This window comes from Gymnoscopelus braueri (genome assembly GCF_963280865.1).
Source record: "Gymnoscopelus braueri genome assembly, chromosome: 3".
NCBI classification, from domain to species: Eukaryota; Metazoa; Chordata; class Actinopteri; order Myctophiformes; family Myctophidae; genus Gymnoscopelus; species Gymnoscopelus braueri.
Genome location: NC_137612.1, coordinates 28,580,480 through 28,599,613, shown reverse-complemented (window position 1 = coordinate 28,599,613; position 19,134 = coordinate 28,580,480). Strand labels below are relative to the sequence as shown.

The 19,134-nt window shown below is 40.9% G+C and overlaps 1 protein-coding gene across 1 annotated transcript; it reads right to left on the bottom strand.

Moving 5' to 3' along the window:
• Positions 1 to 1,055: 1,055 nt before the first annotated feature.
• Positions 1,056 to 6,896, bottom strand: rplp0 (ribosomal protein, large, P0). The gene is made up of 8 exons (XM_080423143.1): positions 6,868 to 6,896; positions 4,866 to 4,974; positions 4,586 to 4,761; positions 4,103 to 4,190; positions 3,218 to 3,364; positions 2,372 to 2,557; positions 1,806 to 1,946; positions 1,056 to 1,268 (listed from the first exon to the last, which is right to left on the bottom strand). Exons 2-8 carry the CDS (start codon positions 4,917 to 4,919, stop codon positions 1,104 to 1,106), a joined length of 957 nt encoding a protein of 318 aa, XP_080279269.1. The 5' UTR covers positions 4,920 to 4,974; positions 6,868 to 6,896; the 3' UTR covers positions 1,056 to 1,103.
• Positions 6,897 to 19,134: the final 12,238 nt, after the last annotated feature.

Here is a 19,134-nt window from a genome sequence, read left to right as displayed (position 1 = left end):
AATATGGTCTATAGGGTCCAGTCCATCCATTTAACTGGAACATACCTCTATCTTCACCTGGCTGCTGGCTCAGTTGTGAACGGGCTTTACTTGCATCAATCACTCAATCCCTCCAAGTTACAGGAATTTATTTGCGTTGCAACAGCGACCTCAGGTGGCATTTTCTAGAGGCCGAGGTTGAACAGCTGATCAGACCAAACTTTATATAGCATTTAAAAACGACCGTGGTAGACCTAAAAACAATCCAACGAAACTAAATACAAATGGATGGACTAGTCGAGTAATTTGATCACTTGACATTCCATTTATAACACCAGCTCCACTTTGTCATTGCTGATATTACCAACATCGTTACTTTATATAATAGGTATTGCAGTGGTGGATAATGTAGGCCTACTCAACCCCAGTAGCATACTTCTATATTGTGATAGTCCTGGTCAAAGTCGATAGCCAATTTATTTTAACTTTAGTAGGGCAAGTGATTTTCTTTTCTTAAAATAAATAGCTCTAGTCTGATTGTTCAGTTCCATGTAACAGAAAAGGCATTTTCAGGTCAGAATATTAATTTGATCCAATCAGGATAGCGAATTCAGTCAGGTGACAGATTAAATTACTGATATTGGTGAGGACAGTGCTTTAGCCTTCAAACTTTTCTTAAACCAAAAGAAAATCAATGCATTGCTAAGACCTTAATGGTAAAACAAACCATGCATACTAAGCCTACTTTTAGAACCGAATAGGAACACCCATTTAAACTCAAAGAATAGAAATATAATTAGGCAAGAAGGACTGTCATTGTTTGATCAAAAAATTACTTGTGTAACGTCCACCACTGGGTGCGAGTATGGCCATTTTAATAGCTTCTACCCAATACATTTAACCCATAATTTAAGCAGTTCTGTACAGTTTACAAGACACAGACTACAGCTAAAAATGTCCGACAAATTAAATTGGGAGCACAGCCTTGATTATCAAAAGGGCATTTAAGAAAACATTGAACCTTCAATCATTTTCCAGAAAAATTAGGCTGAAGAGACTCCAAGGCAAACAGCAGATTGATTTTCACAAATTTTATTGAGTAGTCTGTTCGCTGTACTATGAAGTTAGTCGAACAGACCGAAGCCCATGTCATCATCTGACCCCTCTTCTTCAGACTCCTTCGCCTCCTCCTTGGCGGGAGCAGCAGCCGGAGCTGCAGCAGTTTCTGCTGCTGCAACGGGAGCTGCAACTGCTGCAAAGGCAGTTGGATCAGCCAGGAATTCTTTGACCTGGGGGAAGAACAGGGACAGTTGGGTTTACAGGGTGCTTACTCCAATTATATAAAGTCTACATGTCCAGGTGTGGAGTAATATGCCTTTCAAAACAAGTTGCGCAGATTTATTCCGGACAGTGATTAAATAGTAACCCTCTAATGTAGATACAATGTCTGAAACCAAGCGTCCCTGTCAGTCGGAGGATGCAGACATACAGGGATAGTAGGAATCAAGTTTCTGTTTGCAGGGGGAACGACAACGCAGTACCGCACTGGCTGCATTGTAACTTATCCTGCTGATTCATTGCACTGCTACCTTTTAAACAAGACCAGGAGACCTGGTTCTGCCAGACCCAGAATGATTAAGCTTTACTTAATTACATACTTGTGTCATAATAATGATGTCATGAATAGTTCGTGACGAAAGGGGACCAGACTTTTTTCGCTGGGGCCGGGGGACATACCATGTATGGAGAAAACCGATACAAAGCCTCATGTAAGCCCGACCCCTTGGGTCTGGCAAAAACACAGGGTATAATGTGTCAATAAATACCTTATCTGCCAGGGGGAAGGAGTAGTCTGTCTCCACGGCCACAGCAAGGACCCTCTTGTAGCCATTGATGATGGAATGGGGGATGGAAGCAAGAGTAGGGTACCCAATCGCCAGGCACACACTAGCAATGTTCCTCACACCCTAACAAACAAAAAGGATATTTGAATTCATACACTTTTACACCTGTAAACTCCTGACTAACATGACTATAAGTTAACTTTGCATCATCAAGATATGCACATATATACTTTTATATTATGTATGAGTCCAAGCGTCCCTGCCTGCCGGGGGATGCAGGCAAACAGGGATAGTAGGAAACAAACTACTGTTTGCAGGGGGAACGACAACGCAGCACCAAACAAGTTGCACTGTAACTTATCCTGCTAGCTTAGTAGTCAGTAAAAACTTTGTAGGTTCACCCGTGTCGTTAACATTAAGGAGCAAAAACAAACTTTTATAAAAAGGTCAATTGAGAGGTTGATAGCCTCCCTGTAAACGTGTGACAACTATAAGTTAACTTTGCATTGTTACGTTATGCACTGTGTGAAGGTTTCCTAGTCACTCACCTCCAAGAACCTGGCTTGTAGAGCCTCCTCAGTAATGTCCAGCACCTCAGGGCTGTATACACTGCCGTTGTCGTAGACCTGCTGGATGATCAGACCGTACGAGAAGGGAGAGATGTTGAGCATGTTGAGGAGCGTGGCCTCGCTGGCACCAACCTTGTCTCCAGTCTTGATCAATTCCACGTCAGTCTAGGACACAAAAAAAAATTACAGAATGTTAATTTATTGTAGATATTAAATCACCACACCTTCATGTCTTCTACTCTGTGCTTGGATTTATGGCACCGTCTCACTCTGGCTCATTTGCTTATAGACTCATGGGATATACACCATCATGAGCAGAGGCGCAGTCGGGCCAACTAGTGTTAACATTTCAATGGATTGCATATTCCTCATTCACTGTAGATTCAATATTTAGCCAGACTCCCTCGTGTAGCTGCTCACCTCCGCCTCACATTATCGGTGATAGAAGTGCCTACATTTATATTGACATTAATTGTTCATGCATTATTATCCGTCAGTCCAAGTGCAGATGGTGAGGCCAGACTTAAAGTCATCCATTTCGTTTAATCCAGTAATATATATTATGTAATGTATGAGACCAGCGTCCCTGCCTGCCGTGGGATTCAGGCAAACAGGGATAGTAGGAAACAAGCTACTGTTTGCAGGGGGAACGACAATGCAGCACCAAACAAGCTGCACTGTAACTTATCCTGCTAGTTATGCTGGCAGTAAAAACTTAAATTGGATCAATAAATGTCCATCTATAATGTAATTTACAGTCAGGAGCAAAAACAAACTTGTTCAATGATGGCATAAGACAAAGGATCGTCACCCTTTCAAACTTACCAACATTTCAATGGTTCCTCTTGAGATCTTGGTGGTGATACCCAAAGCCTGGAAGAAAGAAGTCTTCTCGGGGCCCAAGCCAGTGTTCTGGGCTGGTACGATTACTTCACAGGGGGCCATGGCTCCAGCACGGGCAGCAGCTGGCACCTGAAGAGACAGATCAGTTTAGCACACCAAGGAGCAGATAAAGATATCAGTCGTCTGCTGTATTTAATAATACCCGACAGCTTCATGAAGGGTGTCAGGGAAAACAGACAAATCGTGATAGCAGGAAAGATGGCTTTCAGGGGGAACAACAATGTTACATTGCACAAACTGCCCTTAAAACTTATCCTGGAAGTTGCCACAAAAGCAACATGGATGCTGCAGTACTATTCATTGACAGCCCCATTCATGAAACAGAAAAGTCCTTTATTAAATAACATACCAATATTGCACCTCGACAGGCAGCTAGGGTTTTCTTGTCTCGTCAAGACTTTGTTTTTAAAAAAAAACGACATTGCCATGTTTTCCCAGTAATAAACATCATGTAATGTATGAGACCAAGCGTCCCTGTCTGCCGGGGGATGCAGGCAAACAGGGATAGTAGGAATCAAGCTACTGTTTGCAGGGGGAACGACAAAGCAGCACCAAACAAGCTGCACTGTAACTTATCCTGCTAGTTAAGCCGTCAGTAAAAACTTTGGATCAATAAAGGTCCAGCCATGTAGTTTACATCAAGGAGCAAAAACAACTTGTTCAATGATGGCATAAAAAGTCAATTGAGGGTACGGCAATGAATTAAGAGGTTGATAGGCTCCCAAGTTGCTTGTGGCTAGGATACTTCCAATAAATTGCTTGTCAGTTTCACTCGATTATTCAGTGCATCACAGGAAGCGGTCTTACTTTGTTGGCCAACAGCAGATCCCTGATTTCAGCCAGATCCTCCTTGGTGAAGACAAAGCCCACATTTCCTTTAATGTGGGGCAACAGCCTAAGAAATGACATAAGCAACAATTAGCTACACAGTAGAGGAGACTGCACAGAACACTACTGTACATAATTAAATTAACACTGGGGATTTTGCAGTGTCGATTGGGGTCCCAGAGTTAAAATTGCTAGACCCCAAATAAAATTGGGGTCTACGGGCTAATGCATATCAAACTGGGGTTCCTGAAGTTTATAGGGGTTCAGAATCACTGGTGTAATGTATGAGACCAGCGTCCCTGTATGCCGGGAGATGCAGGCAAACAGGGATAGTAGGAAACAAGTTACTGTTTGCAGGGGGAACGACAACACAGCACCACACAGGCTGCACTGTAACTTATCCTGCTAGTTATGCAGTCAGTACAAACTTGAAAATGAGAAACAGATAAGTCAGGAACCCACTTCTCCAGGGCGGGGTTGTTTTCCAGGTGGCCACGGATGGCTTTGCGCATCATGGTGTTTTTACCCATCAGCACTACAGCCTTGCCACGCAGAGACAGACGGATGGTCTGCATTTGCTTGGAGCCCACATTGTCGGCCCCGACGATGAAGCATTTGGGAAAGTCATCCAGCAGTTGCTGCAAGGTGACAAAGATTTCTACACAATTAAAATAAAAACTTGGACCAATTGGACAAAGGTACGTAGTGAAACTTGGCTTAGTAGTGTCATTGAGCAACTTACGATGATTTTACTGAAGTAGTTGGACTTCCACGCGGCCCTGTCTTCCCTGGGCATCTTTGCAGTGCTTCCAAGGATCGCTTAGCAGCTGGTTTAAAGACAAGGTTGTTATCTGGAAATAAATGAACAAATAAGTTAATGTAGCACCAACAGGGGTCTCACGACCGTGTCTGTTCTCCAGCTCTTTAGTAACAGAAAATTCATTCAGTTGGGATTCCAATTTTATCAAATCAGAAAAGAGAACTTGTACAGGACACAGGATTAAGTGAAATTGGAGTGGTGACAAATAAATGATCCTGAGATTGAATGGTATTGGGTACACTTCTGATTTGATTGGCAACCCACCTGACAATGTATTTTCTGTTTAAGAGCTGGAGAGATCGATTTTTAACAATAAATTATCACAATTGTCTTAGAATATTATGATCCTTAATGCGTTAACCTGCGTCTAACCATGTCTGCTAAGAAATTAACAGTTCAGCTAACGTAGCCCTCAGAACTTTGTACCACTCAACGCATGACAGCACATGTAGTCATCCATCTTAAGCTAGCTCTGCCATCAGTTAATAAAATGATATGGCCATTGCAGATGTAATGTCTGAGACCAAGCGTCCCTGTAAGTCGGGGGAAGTAGACATACAGGGATAGTAGGAAACTAAGTTATTATTTGCAGGGGGAACGACAAAGCAGCACTGCACAGGCTGCATTGTAACTTATCCTGCAGGTTCATGGCAATGGCTTAATAACCTAATATATTATGTACCCTATAATAGTGTGTCTACTCATCTGCCAGAGGAAAGTCTTAAGGAGGTTTAAGTATCAACATGAACCAGGAGTCTTCAATAGGGAGTCCGGGACCCCTAGAGGGTCCTCAGAGATACTGCAGGAGGGCTGCCAAATCTTTATGTGATAGGGACTTATTTTTTCATTAGCCACTTGAACCGTCGCATCCGTACTCGGAGTAAACATTAATCGAAAATTGTAGATCTACAAGCTCACAACGCATCGCAGCTTGTAGATCTGCTATAAGGTTTGGTGCGGAGGGAAAAGGGCAGACGAAGTGCAGAGCCAAAGGTCAAGTTTACATTTGAGGGTTTAGGTGGTTAATTCTGGAAAAAAAATAAGACTCATTTAACATGAATCAAATATGTAGTGGGGGTCCATGCGTCATCTCTCAACTAAAGGGTCCTTGAAGACACCTGACACAAACGATCACTTGTCATTACGATTGGTGGCCCACTGGCCCGGTCATAGCACAGCTAGCTTAGCCCTCATTCCCAACACATGGCACTCAGCGTTACACACATTTTCTACTAAAAAAAGACCGCAATGTAAACAAAACGTTTTGGGGGGTTTCATCCTTTTGACAGATATGTACAAATACATATCGTTTGATCGTGTATATGCAAACTAAGAATATGTCGCTAACAGTGTTGCCATATTTTGTGAGAGAAATGAGCAACCAGGTCTAGGAAAACAAGCCGAAAAGCAGCAACTACGCCACATGAGCACTATAAACGTTCTGTGCATGCATCGGCTGATTCAATCTACATCTGCCATGTTCAAAAACTCGCAATAAAAAAGGTGGAATATTAAGATTATTTCTAACAAATGCTCCAAGGCACAACATTTGAGAACCACTGGTTATAAAAATTGGAAACAAGCCTATATGTGATGTACACGTTAGAAAGGCCACAAAAAAAACGCAACTACCTATGTTTACAAGCAACTTAGCAGAAGAAGCTTCGATGTCGGCTTATAATAAGCCGACATGGCAACACTGAACGTAGCACATGTGGTCAATGGCTGCCGCTAGATAGCAATAGCATTGTAGATTAAAACAGGCCGCAGACGAGTTACAAAGTCACCAGACATCTTCAGTAACAGAAAATACATTTTTCTAAATCCCAGGGCAACAACTAAAACATTACAGAGAACTCAACGTTAATTCTGCTAAAAATAACACATTTTAGCATTTTTTTGCAGAGCCTGACGCACTTCTTACCTTGTGTCAGGATCACGTGAAAGAAAGAGAAATGGAAACGGAAGTGTGGAACATATATGGGAAACAGACGTCCAATCACAACACAGCAGGGGAGGTCAAGCCTCCGATCATTGGACGGTTCGCCCGTCAATCTATGGAGCCTCGTAGCTCGAGCTGTGCCTGTGACATTTTTGATAATGCATTTGATTTGATTTTAAAATGTGGTGGATAAAGTCAAGTCAAGTAAAAGTCCGGAATTCAAAATCGACTTGAGTAAAAAGTGCAAAAGTATTGGTATCAAAATGTACTTAAAGTACCAAAAGTAGAAGGTACTCATTATGCAGAATGTCCTGTTTCACAAGTTTTCAAATGTATAAAATGCTATAACTCTGATAAAATGTATAAAAACATAATTTAAAAAAAGCAAATCTACAAGCTCACAATGCGTTGTGAGCTTGTAGTTGGTAATGAATCTTTTTGTAAATAATAAAAATCTACAAAGTAACTAGTAACTAAAGTTTTCAAATAATTGTAGTGGAGTAAAAGTACAATATTTGCCTTTGAGATGTAGTGGAGTAGTAAAAGTACAGAAAATTGAGTAAATGTACTTAGTTACTGTCCACCACTGAGTGCAATGAGTGTTGCTGACATGGGCCAAGTTCTGTTAAAATAATAATAAAAATAAGTTGTGTGGCTGTGGCTGTACAGATGCTATTTGATAAATTACTTTCATTTTATTATGTATCAATGTATCAATATATGCGTTTTGCAATTGTGCTGTAATAAGACTTTTGTGAATGATTAATGTTGAATTGTATTTTTTTTTTATGTTTATCTTGTATCAATGTGTGCATGTGACAAAACTAAATTAAATTAAAAAAACTTTCATCATTACTTTGTTAATCAATCCTTCATGACATTTTATAGGCTACTGTCACAAATGACTACAACAATGCATAAGTGCACTCCACTTTATGATTTCTCTCTCTCTCTCTCTCTCTCTCTCTCTCTCTCTCTCTCTCTCTCTCTCTCTCTCTCTCTCTCTCTCTCTCTCAGCGTTAGAACGTGGTGGAACAGAGCGGTGTGGAGCAAAAATGGAGGGCTTCAGGGTTGCCATGTCGGCTTATTATAAGCGACTTTTGGCTTCTTTTTCTGTAGAGTTGCTTTGATTGATTGATTGATGTAGTGTATTTAGTAAGACATGAGAATAGTACATAACAGTACATGGAAGTGCAAATTCACAATACAAGGTCTACTAAACTGGAACTCTCATTAAGCACGCAGCTTGTTTAAGATGAGAACCCCATGCACACAAACGGTCCATCACTCAAGTCGCCCCCCCTAGCTCCCTACAGAAATCGTCCGTGGGCAACTCGTGAAAAAGTGGAGATATTTGACTAAACACACGTTTTCTGGCAGAACTTTCAAATGGATATGAAACTAGAGGACAAAATATGACTCCAACTCTTAGGAATTAATTATTGGGTGAGTACAGACGGAGTTTAGAGCACTTTTATGGCCGCGCAGATCGCCACTACACAGTGGGGCTCCGAGAGCGATCTATGACTGTGTATTTGGAATACTTGAAATGTATGTAAGATCACAGACATTCTAGGGCTAACACAAATCATGATGACATGCTAATAAAAATAGGGGTTTTGGGGGCTTGTTTCTAAAGTGTACTCGCTTATTTGGGCTTGTTTAAAAAAAAAAAAAAACAGTGGTTCTGAACTATTTTTATGAAAATGTTTTGTGCCGTGCTCATGTGATGTGACCTAAAGTTGCTCATTATTGGGCTTGTTTTCATAGACCTGGTTGCTTATTTCTCTCAGAAAACCTGGCATCACTGAGTGCGGAAGTGACAGTATGACAGCACCTTCCAGTTTGAATTAAGTCTCTTTTCTCCGATGAAGTAACGGCTCTCACGCCAACAACCGTTGGCGTTTTATTTATCGTTTATGTCAACAATAATTGTAACTTTTTCAAGGTAACAATGGCACTTGTACTTCCCTCAGAAGTCTGGGTCCACGTGTTTGGATGTCTGTCTACAGCAGACAAGCTGAACGTTCGCACATGCTGCACATACTTCAAGAACCTTGTGGATAATCCTTCTCTTTGGAGAGACACCTCTGTGGTTCTGACGTTTAACACTGGCAGCAGTGGCAGGTATACAGTCAGTGGTGTAAAGTAACTAAGTACATTTACTCAAGTACTGTACTTTTTTTTAAATTTTAAGTATTTCCTATTTTCAGTACTTTTACTTTTACTTCTACTCCACTACATCTCAGAGGCAAATATTATACTTTTACTCCACTACAATTATTTGAACACTTTAGTTACTAGTTAGTTAGTCAGTTGTAGATTTTGATTATTACTACAAAACATAAGCAGTTCAGCCCCATTTAAACTTTGGCTATTTGAAAATGGACGATCTACAAGCTCACAACGCCTTGCGATGCAACACGTTGTGGGCTTGTAGAACTGCTATTTTCAAAAGATTTTAAAAGATTTTGTACATATGATACCTTTTTGAAATGGGACATTCTGCATAATGAGTACTTTTGGTGCTTTAAGTAGATTTTGATGACAATACTTTTCTACTTTTACTCAAATTAAATTACTTATAACAGAGTGTTTCTACTTTGTAGTATTGATACTTTAACTTTTTCCACCACTGCAGGTACAATGCTCAATTCTGGGCCACGCTTCGTCGCAGGAAAATCAACAGTGTGGCGATGCAAAGCACCAAGGCGAAGGACTGGAAACAGCTTGCTCTGTCGCTTCCAGCCCTTAATACCATCATAATGGACGATGTCTCCCAAGAAAGCCTTGATCTTGTAAAGACATTTACAAACTTGAGATGTCTAGCCATAAGAGCTAAGTGCTCCGTGTCGTTGATGTGTGATTCGATTGTATGTCAACCCTCACAGCTGACTCACTTAAGCATGTGCAATGTTCATTTTCGTGGTCCAACATTCAGAACTCTAATTTCACAGTACAGGAATTTGACGTCCCTCATCTATCATCAAAACACCAGTGATCCAGTTGAAGCATTTAATTCCATAATTGGCAATTTGCCCAAGCTGAATCATCTTTCCTGCTCAATGAATGTGGAGCCTTGGATGGTCTACTTGAAGAAGTACAACTACAATCTCCCCACCGGCCAGGAACCCTGTGCACTTCCTTGTGGTCTGACCTTGACCAGTTTGGAGATTGTTGACTATACGGACCCCTCACTGTCCAAAGACATAATGAGATTCATGCCTTGCCTACAGCGCCTTGCTGTGTATTACAAGCACACACATGGTCAGAGGAATATAACAGGGGCGGAAGACGTCAGTCATTTGAAAACGTGGTTGACTGACCTCTGTCAGTTGTCAGCGCTTGTCATTGTCAGAGGGCCTCCTCCTCATGAGTATGTCAACTCCCTTTCAGACACAGTGACAAGTCTCACACTCTGTGCTGGACAAATATCCTCACAGGACATGGAAACCATGGCAGCACGTATTCCAAACCTCCTCCACCTGCACTTAGACCCTTGGCCAGCATTGTTTTTGGGATCTTGCACTGATCATATCCCACAGCTGTTTCCTCAGCTCAGAAGCCTCAAAATTCGCCACGGGCGCTTACCAAATAAAGATTTCTTAAGCCTTCACCGGCTACAAAATCTGGAACGTTTGGAGATTCTAGATGCCCACCTAGATGCCTGTGCCAGACCTCATCTTCTGGAGCTCAAACATAAGCTGCAGAATTTGACAAACTACAGAGTCCAAGTTATCACTTCTCCATTCTGGAGAGATCCGCTGTCCTGTTCCTGTCCTCATCAAATCTTCTGAGTTTCTAATCTGTGGTGGAATATTAGAATTGCAGAGACACTATGTTTGTGGTTCTCATTTAAATGTTCATGTCGGACCCCCAAATTGATAAGCATTTGGCCACAAACCCTCATTGAAAATGATATATTGCCTATCTGTTGTCAGAAGTCTGTATTTTTCTCCCTCCCTGTGTCACCCAACTCTAGCAAGTGAATATAGAAGTGGACATTTTCCATCATCTTTGTAATACGTTTTTAACCACAAAGGTCACCGTCAAATTAACTGATTTAAGTTTGCAGCCCTGATCATTCATTGTGCCATGTATTATAATCATATAATATATATAATTACAATCATACATTGTGCCAGAGTTTAAATATAATCAAAAACGTTTTTTAATTAGTTTTTTGATTGATTGAATACTTTATTAGTCAAAAATGTAAACAGCACGAGGTACAGTCAGATATTAAGGCTAAAAGGATAACACAAAAAAGTCCTGTACATATCAATACATATCAACAAATACAAAACACTATGGGTATGTACAAAGGAGAAAAAGGAAACATGTCGGCAGTGAATGTCACCTCCTTTCTATGGAAAAACTGCGTTTACCTCCCCTTGTGGTCTCCTTGATAAACGGATTTTCAGGCCTGTTTTGAAAGAAACCAGTGATCCACATTTTTTAAAGGATGGTGTCAGGGCATTTCACATTTTGGTGGAAGAGTAGTAGAATGAGAATTTCCCCATGTTTGTTCTATAACTGTGTATGTGTCCTATCCTATCTATCGATCGATATAGATACAGTATATATAATACATAGATTTGAAAAAATGTAGGGTGGCATTTCATCCTTGGCCTGGCCCTAGGGGAATGTGCATGCAAAGTTTCAACGCAATCGGACTCGCGTTCATGATTTGAGGCTTTTTATTCAAAACAGGCCACTCCTGTAAACTTTGGAAGCCAATCTTAGCCAATCAGGATGGAATATTAAAAATCTAACATCTGTCTTGATTACATGACTATACAGATAATGTGTACCGATTTGCATGATGTTTGGATGGTAATATAAAAAATGTGTTTTGCAAAAATCGGCGCTATAACAGGCCGATGTGAACTGGACCGACCGGTCCAACGGTGCCAGAGATTAGCTGTCCACAGATGGACAGACAAACGGACACATGGATGGACACACGGACGGATGGATGGACGGACAGGGGTCAAAACATTCTCGGCCACGCCTTCAGCCTGGCGGAGATAATAATGCAGTTGAACATAAAGTATGTTTAAAACCTTGACTAGAAGTAATGAGGCGGTGAAAATAATTAGCCCAATGATACTTTTCACAACAGTCAAAGTAACATATGTGACCAAAGTTTGAACCTATGTCTTGATTTTAATTTGAGTATTTGTAAGACTTAAGTTTTATCAGATCTTATCCACCGCTTCATGTGGTCTTCTGTCCAAAATACTACACCACCATGCTACACTGTACATACATGTATTATACACAGTGTACATATGCATAGATGAACGGAGGCTTTGACATCCATACACACACTTATCGTTTTTTCCTTTCTCTTCTGCACTAACTATCTGTAATTTGTATAATTTGTGTTTCCTTTGCTTGATGTTCTGTGTAAAGCACACTGAATTGCCTTATTGTTGAAATGTGATATACATATAAAACTGCCTTGCCTTGCCTGTAAAACAAAAAATGGCCCATTCAGGTCTAACATTAAAAAATGTAAAAACCTAATGGTGTAATGTAATTGTAGTCACGTACAAGAAGTTAAAGGACAAGACCACTTTGGTAGAGGTTTGGGTTGTGTAGTTAACTTGCCATGATGGAACTCCAAAGGTGGACAAGAAATAAAAAATAATTGCTCCATTGATTAGAAATTGATAATTCAAAATATGCTCCTCATTGACCAACATTATACGGTGAAACAGCTCTCAAAGTCACTCTTTTAGTAAGTAAATAAACACAAACAAAGCTGATTCAGACAACAGAACATCACAAAACCCAGTACTGTAGTTTTTATAAAAATGTCAACTTCCTGTTGATTTTGCTATTTGTATCAGCAGATCCGGATCTTCAAAAATAAGTACTTGTGGTGATATATTTTCTTAAAATAAGTGTGTATATTCCCATAATAATTACTATAGTGTATTTGTTCAGTAAACAGATAAAAACATTTTCAGGTCAGGATATCAATTACCAATCAGCAAAGAGAACTCATACAGGACACAGAATAAACAACATTTAAAAAATGAAAATGAGCTGAGCTCAAAAATGAGCACAAAAATTGGGGCTGATATTTGATTCGAGTTCTCTCTCCTGATCAGATGAATTTGGTGACCCACCTGAAAGTGTATTTTCAGTTTTGCTAAAGGCCTGAGTTGGAGACGGGGAGACCCCTGTTACTAAACAAACATTCAATACAATTCAAACAAGCTTTATTATTGCCATAAGAAAACATGAAAACTAATAAAAACAATCAAAACAAAGAAATGTATGTACATTTAAAAGGGGATTGAAACACCTGTCACATTGCAACTTGGAAAACCATAAAATGTATTTGCTGTTAGAAATAGTTAAATACATGTAGGGCAAGGGTAGCTTGGTATAAAGCTTTTGAAGCAAATAGCATCACTATAAAAGTCAAACAGAAGTGGGAGAAGGAATCGGGCCTGGAAATATCTGAGGAGGATTGGAATGTTGTTTTTCTTTACTTCTGTAAACCGGTGATGTGACAATAAAGAGATCGTTGGATCCTTTCAATCCCACCCAATGCATGATGCCTTTGCAGTATTAGGAATAGGTAATTAATAACTGACTGTGCGTGTGCGTCCCTGATCTTCCCAAAGGAGTTGGGTCTTCGAAGAAGATGCACCACTGGCTTGTGAGTGATATCCCACAGCCACAGGTCGGGGTCTTGGAAGGAGATGCACAACCAGCTCGTGATTCCGTGATAAACATGGTATTGACACTATACACATTACATGACTAATAATAAGTACTCAAATCGGTACACATTATCTCTGGGATCATGATGTAGCAGTTCGATGTTTCTCCTACAAAGATCCCAAGACAGTTTTTAAGTTGCTCGATTTAGTATTTAGATATTTGATATTCATTTAATCAGACACGCCCCTTTCCTATACAAACCCATTGTAACTTCAAACTCCATTTTAAACATGATAGATTCATCAAGAACACCCGTCCTTGTGTAATGCTGACTTATGCCACAAGTGGGTGAGTGACACTTCTAGTTGTATCTTGTAGCACCTAAGGCACTATAGTGTAATCTGGGCTAGTAGTGTAGGTTCGACTGCTGCAGCTGTGGGGAATACTTAAAGTGAGACTCAGACACAAAGGGGTTAACTGATTATATTGCCTATTATATTGAAAAACAATAACATAACAAACAAACATGTAAACAACAATATGGAAATACAAATAGTTGGTACCAAAACTGTAGCAATTGCTTGGCCACTTCAATTTTGAAGTTCACTGTATCTATCTGTATCGGGTGCACCCTTCTAACTTGAATCCTCAAGCATCAATATTAAATATTAGTTGGTTTCTGTTCTGTTCCTGTTAAATCAAATGACAAAAATCAAAATAGGACAATTGCATCATACAAACATCCACCCTTTGCAATAAGGTAACGATGTCACCACTCAGTCACAGTTCCCAGTTTGAGGAATGAGAAGGTAAGGTAAAGATTCAGTATATGTGTTAGGGGTCAGAGTTCCAAGGAAAAAACATGAAGGTAGGTGTCAGTATAAGTGTCAGAGTTCCAGGTGGGTTCCAAACCGTATGGGGGTAAGTATCTGAGTTCCACGTTCCAGGGGAATTGTGTGCGTGTGTGTGTGTGTGAGGGAGGGAGGGAGGGAGGGTGAATTGGGAATACTGCAGCTGAGAGTGGGGGAGTCTGCAGAAGTGAAATATCCCTTTAATTCTGTGTGCAGGTCTAATCAAAAGACGAGCATAAAGATTCGACAAGACATTGCGGAGAGCCGCTCGCAGGACAGCATCCACTGCAAGACAACCGACTGTGACGGCTGGTATATCAATGAGGAGAACGTCAATGAGTTCTACTGTGAGGTCTGCCATCAACCCAACTGCAAGGTAATAGTCAAAACCTGGATGGCTGTGATTGGATCCAATGTCTGTGTAAGACAGAGATCTGTTGGGCTACAAAACAGGTTCGCTGGGGACCAAAGGTAAACGCACACACGCGTGGAGTCAGTGCTGTCACCCCAACTGCAAAAACTGCCACTGACAAGTAAACATGTCAGCAGAATGCTGATGAGTCAGGCCTCACTCCCCTCAACCATTGGTTAAAGGTTCAAGGTTCAGGGATTGTTTGGGAGCGGGTCTTAGCGTTTCCCACGTTTCTTTTCCCTGCCCTGACGGGTGAACTATCCCTTTAAGGCAGTTGAATACATTGTGGTGATGCACAGTATGATAGGAGTTGATTTTGGAGAGAGAACGTTATTTGGTCATTGTTTTCTTAAAAAAAAAAAAAGCATGTACATAGTTAAATATGTAAAATACATGTTTCATCAATTTGCTTACATTTTTAGAGGTCACAGTTGTCATACATTTACTTTGTTTAGATTGTGTCCAGAGTCATTAAAACACTGCCAGACTTACTAAATTGAGTTAGTGTTGGATTAACACTTTGTGGTTTTAAATCACGGGTGTTTTCACTTTGTTCATTAATTAATCTTTTCCCTGCCCCGATTGTTCATAAACCTGATTGTCTGGGAAAACTTGTGAGGAGCTTGTAGATCAGCAATTCTTGCTATTTTCCAAAAATGTGCAAAACACATTTCTTTTACTCACATTATTTGTAATGTGTATCACTGTAGGGTTTGGTCCAGAGTGGGGATGCCATGAAGTGTCCGTGCTGCGAGGTCATTTTGCAGAACTACGAGGATGGCTGTGATTGGATCCAATGTCTGTGTAAAACAGAGATCTGTTGGGCTACCAAACAGGTTCGCTGTCTTAACAAGTACATAGTGGAGAACCACAATGCGGATGCTGGCCTGTCCTTTTTGTCATAATTTGCTACAGGACAGTGAGATCAGGGATGTGAGTATAACACTGTGGGACCTTTTTTTTCTTTCCCAAGCGCTGACAGCTACTGTACTACTGGCAATGGGGCACAGACAAAAATATCGGACACACAAACACACACACATACGTTTGTTGACAGAAAATTGCAAATCTAAAAGGCGGTGCGTTATGAGCTTATAGATTGGCTATTTTCAGCACACTACACCATCGTACGACGAACAAAGTATAAAATGGTGCTTAAGGGATATTTAACTTTAAAAAAAGAAATTTTATTCAGGCTTTTGTGAAGGTGAAAATAAGAACTTTGACAGTGCAAGTGTTTGTAGACCACCCATAGTAAGGGAGGAATTAAGTGGCATAAAAGCTAAATTTGGAGAAGAAGGGCTTATGGTAACATAATTGGCCACTAAAAAAAAAAAGGAAAAAAGATAGGAACAACACAGTAAGTGAGTTGAGAGTCATCATACTGTTTGTGTTCGGCAGGCCATTCATAAGGACAAAAAAAAGGGTTTGGTGCAGAGTGGGGAGGCCATGAGGTGTCCTCGCTGCAATGTAATTTTGCAGAAATTTGACGATGGGTGTGACTGGTTACAATGTCTGTGTAAGACAGAGGTCTGTTGGGCTACAAAACAGGCTCGCTGGGGACCAGGGGTAAACGTGCGCCCACACACACACTCTGTCACCCCAACTGCAAAAACTGCCACTGACAAGTGGACCGGTAGGCAGCGGTTCATCAAGATTCATCAAGAACACTCGTCCTTGGTGACTCCCTAATACTGTATGTGAGGGGGCAATGTTTTTTCGATTGTAAAAAAAAAATGAGTGAAATATCCCTTTTAATTCTGTGTGCAGGTCCTATCAACGCACGAGCATACGCGGTTCCTAACGTTACGCTCAGACAAGGCGGAGATAGTCATGAAGGACACCATCCACTGCCTGGCCATCAACTGCAAGGGGTTTTATTACATTGAGGAGCCGGACACGGCGGACACAATCACCAAGATGCATCAAGAACACTTGTCCTTGGTGACTCCCTAATACTGTATGTGAGGGGGCAATGTTTTTTCGATTGTAAAAAAGAAAAATGAGTGAAATATCCCTTTTAATTCTGTGTGCAGGTCCTATCAACGCACGAGCATACGCGGTTCCTAACGTTACGCTTAGACAAGGCGGAGATAGTCATGAAGGACACCATCCACTGCCTGGCCATCAACTGCAAGGGGTTTTATTACATTGAGGAGCCGGACACGGCGGACACAATCACTGAGTTCATATGTTTGCTCTGCAAACAAATCAACTGCACCCGCTGCAAGGGAACACATTCAAAACCTTAGCGTTAACTCCAAAGAGTGAACCAAATGGAACCAAATGGCCGCGTAAAGGGTCCTTTTGGTTCCCGTAAAGACCCACAAAGGGTCCATTTGGTTGCCGTAAGGGTCCTTTTGGGTCCATTTGTACACTGTGTTAAACTGTCAACTCTAGATTCTAATGCATACTGAATGTGTGCATAGCCGATGTGTGCATGCAACAGTGGAGAGTTGGATACTGGTACTTGTTATTTTGATGTCTAGTCACACTGTTAATTTCAACTAGCTGTGTTCCCAACACAAAGAATAAAGATCCATGATCATGTTTTACTAGTTTTTGTGATAAAAAAAATGTGCATAAGAAATTTGACAGTGCAAGTGTTTGTAGACCACCCATAGTAAGGGAGGAATTAAGTGGCATAAAAGCTACATTTGGAGAAGAAGGGGTTATGGTAAAATAATTGGCCACTAAAAAAAAAGAAAATGAAAAAAGATAGGAACAACACAGTAAGTGAGTTGAGAGTCAACATACTGTTTGTGTTCGGCAGGCCATTCATACAGGGATAACCTGTTAAGAATACCAGGACTACCTGGAATACCTAGGATTGTCCGAGGATGACAAGGCGGCCAAGCAAACCTTGGACATGTTGGAGGTAGGTTGACCTTTTAAAGAAGTATTTCAATCTGGTGTGACTTTTCAGTGAATGTGTGATAGTTCCATTAACCGTACTAGCAACCCGTATAGGTTGGTCGGTGTGCCTTTTCAACAGGGAGAAGAACTCGGTAGGCTAGAGTTTTCCTTTGTATGTGTTACGCTCTCCTGGTGAAACTCCTCAGTCAGGTGAAAAGAAGTAGTTGGTGACTTTATGTTTATTGGAGGAAACACATGCTATTCTACACGCTTCCTCATCACAACTGTAGGGGTTAGCAGTGACATGGACTACATGCGTGTTTGGAAAATTGGGAATTGGCATTATGAATTCATACTGTAGGGAGAAAAAAGGAAAAAGGATGTGAAACATTACTTTCATATTATGTGGAGAAACAATTACTGTGACATTGAATAAAGCATGAAAGCCATAACAATATCTTAGCTTTACTTTCTCAGAGCTTTCTACTGTTAAGTTAGTTGTTTGCTGGTGTCCTGCACCAAAAATAGCTGATCTACAAGCTCACAACGAGCCACACAATACAATATACCGGTAATACAATATTGTTTTAATTTTGTACAATAATACCTGGTCTGTACCTATTCTTTATATGTGTATATGTATTTATTAGGGGTGTGCATCACGGACCAAAATCATTTAAGAAGGCTGAGACTATATTTTGCACTCTGTCTGTGTGTCCATCCGTCCGTCTGTCTGTGAACAGCTAATATCCGGTACCGTAGGCCCGAACAATATAAAACTGTGCACACACACTCCCTAGATGCCAGAGCAGAACCTCTGCCCCACATTTTTCAGATCGGCCTGTTATAGCGCCACCAGGGAGACGATTTTTGCAATACAATTTTTTTTACTATTTTTTGTAATGATATGTATCACTGTAGGGTTTGGTGCAGAGTGGGGAGGCCATGAGGTGTCCGTGCTGCAATGTGATTTTGCATAAAGTTGAGGAGGGGTGTGACTGGCTTCAATGTGTTTGTATGACAGAGGTCTGTTGGGCGACTAAACAGGCTCGTTGGGGACCAGAGGTAAACGCACACACAAACACAAACACACAGATGCACACTTTACACTCATATTCTGTAGTCACATGTACACATATAAAGAATGTTAGCTTTCTATCAACAGTGTAACACTGTGTGTGTGTGTGTGTGTGTGTGTGTGTTTTCAGGGTAAAGGAGACACATCTGGTGGCTGCAGATGTGGAGTCGACGACCAGCGCTGTCACCCCAATTGTAAAAACTGCCACTGACAAGTGGACCGGTAGGCAGCGGTTCCGGTAGGAGACTCTTTGTGTCTCCTACCGGAACCGGAAGGTACTTCCTTCCTAACTGCTGCCAAAGTTGCAAGTGTCAAGCACAGAGCCTTGATAAATGACTCAGAACCCACAGATACACTGTGCATTTGGC

Bases quoted from the DNA above. Each gene is read 5' to 3' on its own strand.
- rplp0 (XM_080423143.1), bottom strand. From the start codon at position 4,919: ATGCCCAGGGAAGACAGGGCCGCGTGGAAGTCCAACTACTTCAGTAAA. The intron at 3,365-4,102 runs GTAAGACCGCTT...CTGTCTCTTCAG, and splicing joins ATCTGCTGTTGGCCAACAAA to GTGCCAGCTGCTGCCCGTGC. The intron at 1,947-2,371 runs GTGAGTGACTAG...TTTGTTTGTTAG, and splicing joins TACAAGCCAGGTTCTTGGAG to GGTGTGAGGAACATTGCTAG.